The sequence below is a fragment of the Coregonus lavaretus genome, assembly GCF_964263955.1.
Source record: "Coregonus lavaretus genome assembly, chromosome: 13".
NCBI lineage: Eukaryota > Metazoa > Chordata > Actinopteri > Salmoniformes > Salmonidae > Coregonus > Coregonus lavaretus.
In genome coordinates this window covers 10,080,088-10,090,505 of record NC_140000.1, presented here as the reverse complement: position 1 = coordinate 10,090,505, position 10,418 = coordinate 10,080,088, and the positions used below count along the sequence as shown (strand labels likewise).

General features: G+C 43.7%; 2 protein-coding genes across 2 annotated transcripts in view; one reads left to right on the top strand and one right to left on the bottom strand.

Moving 5' to 3' along the window:
* The window catches only part of LOC311139357 (tyrosine-protein phosphatase non-receptor type 6-like), a gene marked incomplete at its 3' end in the record, with an annotated part of 19,316 nt that extends 18,615 nt beyond the window's left edge, over positions 1–701 (top strand). Inside the window, exon 9 of the mRNA XM_084174229.1 lies at positions 648–701. Within this exon, the coding sequence (XP_084030355.1) occupies positions 648–701 (54 nt within the window). The remainder of the gene's footprint in view (positions 1–647) is intronic.
* A 1,216-nt stretch (positions 702–1,917) lies between these two features.
* On the bottom strand, positions 1,918–10,340 carry LOC311139762 (tumor necrosis factor receptor superfamily member 5-like). Its single transcript, XM_084174706.1, has 8 exons — positions 9,771–10,340; positions 9,177–9,302; positions 8,020–8,166; positions 7,467–7,560; positions 7,213–7,292; positions 6,810–6,923; positions 3,822–3,959; positions 1,918–2,330 (listed from the first exon to the last, which is right to left on the bottom strand). Exons 1-8 carry the CDS (start codon positions 9,850–9,852, stop codon positions 2,149–2,151), a joined length of 963 nt encoding a protein of 320 aa, XP_084030832.1. The 5' UTR covers positions 9,853–10,340; the 3' UTR covers positions 1,918–2,148.
* Positions 10,341–10,418: the final 78 nt, after the last annotated feature.

Below are 10,418 nucleotides of genomic sequence, written 5' to 3'. Positions count from 1 at the left end.
CAGGAACAGGAAGAATAAGGAAATGTTATTGTTTGTTACCATTTTAATGAGCTAAATACAGACTTCAACAAGACTCTTCATAGTGAAGGGATTGAGAAGAGAATCACAAGTATCTGTTTTAGCCTGTGCTTGAGATGGACTTTAGTTGGGCAATCTGTCTTTGCTTGTGATTACATGCAAATGCTGATTACGATTTCAAACAATCAGCATTGTTTTATTAAACAGCTCCCAAATGCTTCTAATAGAAAACAATACCTCATTGATATTTTGTTCAAATGCGAAAGAGAAGTTTGGAAATAAATGCCACTGGGGATCAGGCAGTAGAGGGTGGATTTGGGGAGTAACACAAGAAGAGGGAGAGGGAGGGCGCGGGGGGAGTGGGATTGAGAGCAGGGAAGTACACATGTGGGGGGTGGGGGTAGGGGGGTGGAGATGAGGAGATGGTGAAAAAAGGAGGGGTGGGGGTTGGGGAGATAGGATTACGGAGTCCGGAGAGAAAAGAGCACAGCGTTTTTATTATGACTGAGTCCATTAATTATCTTTCCCCACACACGCACTCACTCTCACACACACACACACTCACCCACCCAAACTCCTCTCACTTTCTCCACCCTCTTCTCAACCCGTCCTTTTTTCGCCCTCTCTAGGAGATGAGAGTTGGAGATGTAGTCGCCAGGCAACTCTTCAAGAAGGCCGACTGAAACCACTGGGAAGGATCTCGTTCATCAACTCAACATTCATGATTCTCATTAGAAAACAGTCTTGGTATATAAGTGCCATAGTTTTTTAAATATGATCATCATTGTTTTAAAACCATTACTTAATGGACAAAATTGAAGATATTTTTTAATTAGTGTGCTATTTCACTGTGGGAAAGATTGTCAATGGTCTATTTTGAATGTTGTCATGGTACAGTGCAGGGTGAACTGTGTAAACATTCCCAATGTGTTTCCCCACTATGATAGTTCACAATGCCATTGAATGTTCCCTTTTGTGTTGTATGGGGCTGTTCTGTGTTCAAATATACCACCTTTCCCCTCCGATTGGTTAGGAATTGGGGAAGGTATGCTTACCCTTGGTCTGTGCCTAAAGGGATGCGTTTACACAGGCAGCCCAATTCTGATCTTTTTTAAAACGAATTGGTCTTTCGAACAATCAGATCAGCACCGAAAAAGATCTGATGTGGAAAGATCTGATATGATTGGTCAAAAGACCAATTAGTTGAAAAAAATATCAGAATTGGGCTGCCCGTGTGAATGCAGCCTGCAACTTTTACCCGCAACTGATTTCAGTTGGCCTGCATTTAGCTGTAAATGCTACCTGATAACACTAGAGGGCAGGGTAAAGCAGTTTGACGTATGGTAGCCGCTGCTACTCCTATCCTACAGGGGGCGACAAACACTTAATTAATCAGTGTCCACTCGTGTTGCCAGATTCTGGACTTTGCTAAATCGTCAACTGTTTTGACAGAATTTCCAATGCTGTGGTTAAAACAACATTGAACAGATGCTGTGATGATGTTAAAATGAATATCTTATCTATATAGCTACGGGTGGTCCTCTGTAGCTCAGCTGGTAGAGCATGGCGCTTGTAACGCCAAGGTAGTGGGTTCGATCCCCGGGACCACCCACACACAAAAATGTATGCACGCATAACTGTAAGTCGCTTTGGATAAAAGCGTCTGCTAAATGGCATATTATTATTATTATTACTTCATCAATCTCTTTTCCACCACAGTGATGTTCAATTCATGCTACAGACGACAACACGTCTTCGTTAGGGAAAGTGCAACCGCCCGGGGCTTTGAAAGTTCCTTGGAAAAACTTACAATAGAGAAGCTATGATGAGATTTGACCTCAGTGGTTACACTTTATTTAAACCCTCCCCAACAGTTTTTTCAATGACCTAAGAATCAAAGAATGTTAATATAATGTTTATAGTTTAGTATATTTACATTGCAGAGATAAGTGACTTTCCCTTTAATATAATGTTTATAGTTCAGTAAATTTACATTGCAGAGATAAGTGACTTTCAAAAAAGGTATTGTATCCAAGAACATTCAAGGAGGAATCTGCGCATCTGTTTTTCCATGTAGGTCTTGTTCGTTGTAAAAAGTAATACATAAAAAGACTTTGTTGAAAATCAGAATTATGTCCCTGGCCACTCATCTTCCTGTGGCTCTGATAGGTAGCGGGAGGGTCTGATGACATTTCCTCTCATTCCATTACTGTGATCCGATTGGCTGAATCGCTCTGACGCTGTCATTGTTATGGTGGTGCTATTGGCCTCAACTTCACAGTCTGACGTACAGCCGTTAACCTGAATAACAGCTGGGATGCACAATGGAAATAGTATGAGCACACAACAATAACCCTCCTCCAACCTCACGTAATAAGAAAACAGAAGTACTGTATTTATCCTTCATGAAGCCTACACAAGCCCCATCTCAAGGTATCCATATAGGTAACAATAAATCTGAATTTTAATGATTTCATTTTAGGCGCTTGCAAATGGAGAAATAACTCATCCTGATGGTTGATTATATTGGCAGCCTCAGTTTAGATTAGGTTACATCTGATCCATTCTAAGTGAGAGCCATCACATTATCATTGCATCACATTATTGATCATTGGGAAGCTGCAGAACTACTATGAATGATGGATATGGTTTAATATAGCCGAATGAACAGGTTTATAACATATAGCTACTCCACATGGAAAGTATGTGTTTTTGGTGATGAGATTTGTCAGGAGATGATTTAAAGTTTCAAACTTACCTCATCTTGTGGATACCTTGCACTCGATACAATCCATATTGCCAAAGTTCAGCTCTATAGCGTGCTTGAAATTTAAAGGTAATTTCCGATTGAGCTGACATATACAGTGTTTACCATGAATGCAGTCACTGTGAACGAAGTTTCAATCACGCTATAGCGCTGAACTTTGGCGATACGGATTGAATCGAGCCCTGAAACCATGCTAACCAGGGTCTGATCACTCATATTGTTCTGCACTCTACGATGCTAATGCTAACCTGTAGCTCAGTAAACAAACCCAACTTACTCTCTGGGTCCACTGAATACCTCCTTTCTATGCGGTATACACAACTGGTCAAAGGTTTTAGAACACATTACATTTGACATTTTAGTCATTTAGCAGACGCTCTTATCCAGAGCGACTTACAGTTAGTGAGTGCAAACATTACTTATTTTTCATACTGGCCCCCCGTGGGAAACGAACCCACAACCCTGGCGTTGCAAACGCCATGCTCTACCAACTGAGCTACATCCCTGCCGGCCATTCCCTCCCCTACCCTGGACGACGCTGAGCCAATTGTGCGCCGCCTCATGGGTCTCCCGGTATGGACTTGGTCTTTTACCAAATAAGGCTATCTTCTGTATACCTTGTCACAACACAACTGATTGGCTCAAACACATTAAGAAGGAAATAAATTCCACAAATTAACTTTTAAGAAGGCGCAGCTGTTAATTGAAATGCATTCCAGGTGACTACCTCATGAAACTGGTTGAGAGAATGCCAAGAGTGTGCAAAGCTGTCATCAAGGCAAAGGGTTGAAGAATCTCAAATATAAAATATGTTTTGATATGTTTAACACTTTTTTGGTTACTACATGATTCCATATGTGTTATTTCATAGTTTTGATGTCTTCACTGTTATTCTACAATGTAGAAAATAGTAAAAATAAAGAAAAACCCTTGAATGAGTAGGTGTTCTAAAACTTTTGACCGGTGGTGTATGCATTAGAGGAGCTACATTTGTAATTGTGGTGAACTATTCCAATTACCACTGAGGGACTTTCACCTGTGTTGATGAAGAGTGCCTCAGTACATTTCTGGTCCAGGCTCCAATGGCTGTTGCACTCTGTGGGGAACTTGAGCTCAGCTGGAGCGAAGGAAGGAGGTGCAGGCTCTACAGGAATACCAGGACCACTGGAGTTGGCTACAGACAGACAGGCAGGCAGACATACAGACATGATATCACTGAGTAGCACTATCAACATTCATGTACTTGTTGCATCTTATCTGACTTTCTGTTATTGTGGGTAAGTCCAACCGCCACTGGTGAAGCATTGATATAAAGGACAGTCACAAAATGTTTCAACCAGTGACGCCACTGTACTTTACCCAAAGCTTTCTTGCTATGAGTTAACTGGCTGTGATACATGTGTCATGTGGTTTTCCAATAACCGTGTCAAGCTCGACACAGGATGTGGTTTTGTCTCTCACACTCAAGAAGCTATAATAGCTTGCTTCATGCCTACTATAGTTTCATAACTGATGATGAGTAGATCTACATGGAATCTGGAGGCAGGTTTTTTTATTTCTACCTTCACAGGGTAGTCTAACTGCGGTTATTTATTCTGTGGAACCTGTATTTAGCTTGATTTGAATTAAATACTGTATATATATAATTGAAACAACATTTTTCAAAAAGAGGATATCAGTTTGAGATCACAGATATCCTCTGTGTACCTACAATGTTCTCTCAACTCCCCATTTTATGCTCAGTCGTTTCTCAACAAACATCTGTTTGTTTGAGATATTAGGCTGAAACATAAATGTTATAACCAGAAGCCAATCGCAGTGGTGTCTACAGGGTCTCCTCTTATGCTCCTGTGACATTTAGCTGCACTCGGACTCACATTGGTTGATGTGCTGTGCACTCACCTCCTGATCAAGCATATGAGTAATGCATGCAAGTTTCACTTTAACTCATATTGTCTGTGATCTGATTCATCTCTAGAGGAAGTGGCGAGTTCCTACGTCTGACGGTGAAAAGCAATGACCTTATTTCCTTTCATTCAATCCAAATTACGTCTAGCACCTTGACACCTAATATTTGTACAATGTGATGCATATTGTCACTGTGTAGGAGAGATTAGAAACACTAAGAATTCTCACTGCCTCTGTGTCTGTCACCAGATAATATCTACTGTACCTGATCTGAAATCTGCTGGCTGGGAAATCACACAGAGAGACAAAAAGAGCATTTACTTAACAATTGGTAGGCCTAACTATCAAATGGGGCCTAGTTTGGTGCTTTAAAAAAAGTAATCCCAAAGAAACAAACAAGTTGTTAATAGGTTATAACTATGTATGTACAAAAGCCCTCAGAGTGGAGTAGTGTACAGCTGAGATGGACTTGCTCAAGCAAGTTGATTTCACCTGTTGACTCGCTCATGCAATCACACACCTGTCAGTAATTATCAGGACTGCCCTGATAGGCGCATTCACACTTCGTTTGTATTTAAAGCCTGTCAAGCCATTTCTCAGTTTCTTTCCAGTTGTGTGCGTCCAAGTTAAGAGTAGGTTTGTTTCCTGTCCTTATTTTCATTATTTCAGATGTATTGGTTTAATAGGTTTATCCTTATCACCTTTTATGTTATGCAACTTGCACATGATGTCTCTCCTTTGTTGCAGAACCACACAAATCCAACTTTACCATGTCTAACCACAAGTCCTCAATAAATATGTGAACTTTGGCACTGTCTCTGTCATCGGCGAGTACTGCTGGTGACATCTATCCAACAAATTACCTAGGTTCCTTAGCCTATTTTTCATGGTCCTTCAAGCTGGATGATGTTTACCAGGTGTACCGTAGCAGATTTCCATCCACCACGGCAAAGACAGTGTTTCCTTCTCACCTGAAGGACTGTGTGGTTGGTCACTGTAGGGAGTAGCGGAGTGGTTGGTCACCCATCAACAGGACCGGGCTCTATCAGCATGACTTTGTCTCCATTCATCATGTCTTTGGGCTACCAACATAAACAAGCACCATTGTGGGAAATGGCGAAGCGATGCTCCAGTGCTCCGGCAACACAACACCACCCCTTCCCCGGGCTACCCATATATCTACTGAACCTGTAATGTCACCACTGTGGACCAGCCAAGACTCTCGCCTAACTCCCAACTGCACTGGACACAAAGCATCAGCTGGCAGTTGCCTTGGAGTTGTCAAACGCTTCCCAAATGGAGCCTCAGCGACGCTGTTGCCATGGCATCTCCTTCCGCTCCCACCTTGGAGCCACACCCTGCTGTGCTGTAAAGTGTCCAACTTTCCTGACGCCCTGGGCCTTGGCTTTCCTGACGCCCTGGGCCTTGGCTTTCCTGACGCCCTGGGCCTTGGCTTTCCTGACGCCCTGGGCCTTGGCTTTCCTGACGCCCTGGGCCTTGGCTTTCCTGACACCCTGGGCCTTGGCTTTCCTGACGCCCTGGGCCTTGGCTAATCCATGTTACAGGTTTTCAACATGACCCCGCGCCCGTCCGAGGGGCCAACCTGTGCCAATCCAAGGTGCCATCTTGCGACCGCCCGAGGGGCCAACCTGCACCAATCCAAGGTGTCATCTTGCGACCGCCCGAGGGGCCAACCTGCGCCCGTCAAGGGGCGGCCTACCCAGTGCCCAACCTAGGGGCCATCCCGCGCCTGTCCAAGGGCCAACCTGCACTCGTACAAGGGGCCATCCCGCGCCTGTCCAAGAGGTAGCCTACCAGGTACCCATTCAAGGGGTCTCACCTGAGCCTGCCCAAGTGGTCTACCCTGCCACGCCTACATCGGTCCTGACCAACAACCCTATTTTTCAATGTTATTACCATTTTTCATTGTAATGTCTTAGTAAATACCTACAAATGTTTCTACAGTACAAAGAGAGAGTCCCTGTAATATGAAGGAATATGGTGGGAACTCCCTCCAGCTAATGCTTACATCAATCCAATATTTTTAAATCCACGATGAGGAGTGCACAAACACACACTTATTCAGTGTGGGCGTTGGCAGTGATGACATACGCACCTGGCATGTAAGATTGACGCTTGGCCCTCCAATAGATGCAGATCAAGATTATGATGAGGAGTGAGGTCACCACTAGTCCCGCCCACAGACTGGTAGGCAGTATCCAGTGACACCCTGAGAGAGAGGGAGAGTGAGAGCGAGAGAGGATCAATCAAAACAACCTAACAAACAGCCAATCTATATATATATCTGAACCATTTCTGAGGGAGAACGTAATGTGCTCTAATCTTGTTTACAGTATTCGATGTACATTACTTATGTCAATAAATCATTCAATCAATTCAATTTTACTGAGAGAGAAAGAGGGGAGGTGGAAGAAATATTGGTAAAATGCCATGTATACCATCTAGTTTTCTATATACTTCCACCTACTGTGCAATAAAGGAGATGCTATACGACCTACGAGATATAGATATGGCATCACACACAGCATCGGTCGTCTCAGTCCCAGCACTTTTCACCTCCCTCCCTAGGTCCCCACACCTGAGAGAGAGAGCGAGAGAGAGGGGAAAGAAAGTGATTGTGAAACAGAGAAAGGAGTTTAACCCCACAGTCCCACAACTTTATAAAAATGTCAAACGTTTTGTGTCAAACAAATGCACCTACTGAGTTGACGTTTAATAAAAATCAGAGCCACTTTGTGTGAAGGGTTCTGACCTGGTGTGTGTTTGGCAGCGTGTGATGGCATCGGAGATGTTGTTGTAGGTCCCAGGTAGGCACGGGGCACAGACTGTGTCATTGTGGGGGGTGGCTGGGGGGTTTAGGAACAGATGTCAGACATGTCAGCTGCTCAAAGTAAAGTACACACACCCGGCAGATTATACAAGCACAGAGTAATAAGATGTTTTGTACTGCCAAAGACCCACAGTGGTTTAAACATTTACCCTGAGTGCATCTTAATAGACTACAGACTCTGATTTCTTGTCAGGTGTCTTTTCAATGACAGCCTTAGTATCTCCAACTCATGATCAGCTCATCAGAGGCAATGGTGTGTAATATTAGAACAGGGTGTAGAGGTGAGGAGGCTGCTGAGGGGGGGACGGCTCATAATAATGTCTGGAACGGAGCAAATAGAATGGCATCAAACCATGTGTTTGATGTATTGGAAACCTTTCCACTTATTCCGCTACAGCCATTATCACGAGCCTGTCCTCCCCAATTAAGGTGCCACCAACCTCCTGTGGTGTAGAGGTGAGGAGGCAGTTCTCACCTTCTTTCACGACCCCTGACCCCAGAGGGCACAGGGTCACGGGTAGGCAGTGTTCGCATCCATCGTCCGTACAGTAGAAACCAGTCACACACACACATTGCCTGTCCCTACTGGCTTCACACTCACTCCATACCCTCTGGTTATTACCTGAGAGAGGGAGAGAGAGACGGAGAGAAGAGAATGGAGAGAAAGAGAGGGAGAGAGGACAGTAGAGGGAGAGATGAGGTATTGAGCGGGAAAGGCAAAAAAAGATGAAGTGAGGTGAAAATAATGATAGGGTCAAGAGATGAGGAGAGAGGTGGGATAGAGAGCGAGAAAGAGAGGAGGGGGCAGGGGGGAGCGAGAGAGAGAGAGCAGGGGCGGGGGGGCGGGGAGAGAGAGAGAGAAGGGGGATGAGAGAGCGAGGGGGGCGGAGAGAGAGAGAGAGAGAAAGCTTTGACTATGTACAGACTCAGTGAGCATAGCCTTGCTATTGAAAAAGGCCGTCGTAGGCAGACCTGGCTCTCAAGAGAAGACAGGCTATGTGCACACTGCCCACAAAATGAGGTGGAAACTGAGCTGCACTTCCTAACTTCCTGCCAAATGTATGACCATATTAGAGGCACATATTTCCCTCAGATTACACAGATCCACAAAGAATTTGAAAACAAACCCAATTTTGATAAACTCCCATATCTACTGGGTGAAATACCACAGTGTGACATCACAGCAGCAATATTTGTGACATGTTGCCACAAGAAAAGGGCAACCAGTGAAGAACAAACACCATCGTAAATACAACCCATATTTATGTTGATTTATTTTCCCATTTGTACTTTAACTATTTACACAATCGTAAAACACTGTATATAGACATAATATGACATTTTAAATGTCTTTATTCTTTTGGAACTTCTGAGTGTAATGTTTACTGTTAATATTTATTGTTTATTTCACTTTTGTTTACTATCTACTTCACTTGCTTTGGCAATGTTAACATACGTTTCCCATGCCAATAACGCCCTTAAATTGAAATTGAATTGAGAGAGAGAGAGAGAGAATGAGTCAGATCAAAAAGGAAGTGACAGTGTTGGGATTTTTCATAAGAAGATGATTTTACTCAGAGAACAATGAGTGTCAGAATAAGTAGGAGGAAGGGACAGGAGGGGGGAACTTACTGGAATGGCAGACCCTACAGGGTAAACATTTTTTCAAGGAGTTTAATTCAGCAGTGTAGTATTCATGTTGACAGGTTTCACACTCTGTTTTTGTAGACTTGCCACAGTCGGTGCGAACATACTGTCCTGGAGTAGGGTTAGGAATGAGAGAATGACAGAGAAATGTGATCATCCATACACCCATATATAGGCCACAGTATTATACTGTCCATAGTAATGTGTTCATCACAGGAGGTTGGTGGCATCTTAATTGGGGAGGACGGGCTCGTGGTAATGGCTCGAGCAGAATGAGTGGAATGGTATCAAATACATGGTTTCCATTCCATTCGCACCGTTCCAGCCATTATTATGAGCCGTCCTCCCCTCAGCAGCCTCCACTTGTGTTCATGTAGTGTTGTGGAGATAAAGGGGCTGATGTTTTTCCCTCTATACTGCAGTTCATCATTTGATAATATGGTCATGTTGCAGACAAAGCAATTTACAGTTAATACACATAATATAATGTGTATATGTGGCACATGTATAACACTGGTCTTTCAGACATCTTGCTCCAACAGCCATCTGAACAACAGAAACACACCATTAGTCACTCACCTTTATGACAACGCTCACAGCACCTTCCCACCCCAGAAGCATCATGAAGGTATTCCTCAGTTTTGCATTCCAATCTAGCCATCTCTAGTCCAATTGATATAAAAATGTTGACTCTATCATAAAGTTTGTGTTTTTCAGTAATTCTCCTCTGTAAAATCGTTACTATTAAAGTAAAACATTCTTCTTCACCATCAATGTTGTTGATCCATTGGTCTCAGTTTCATGTATATCCTTTCACACTCCGCCTCTCAGTCTCTAGCTCTCTCTCTCTCTCTATCACTATTTCTGCATTTTACTTCTTTCTTCCGCTGAAGTATCACTCACTCTTTGTCTTCTCTCTCTCTCTCTCTCTCTCTCTCTCTCTCTCTCTCTCCTTCGTTCTCTCAGAGTGAATATAGAGCTCCTTCCTCGCCTCTCTCACCCACCTCTTTCCCCCTCGCTTGTCCTCCACAGTGGAAAGCCCCGATGCCCCTCATCTGCCCTGTGCTTCTCTCTCTCTCTCTCTCTCTCTCTCTCTCTCTCTCTCTCTCTCTCTCTCTCTCTCTCTCTCTCTCTCTCTCTCTCTCTCTCTCTCTCTCTCTCTCTCTCTCTCTCTCTCTCTCTCCCCCCTTTCCTTCCTGCCCTCCCTCTCTGGCACGAGGTGCACTG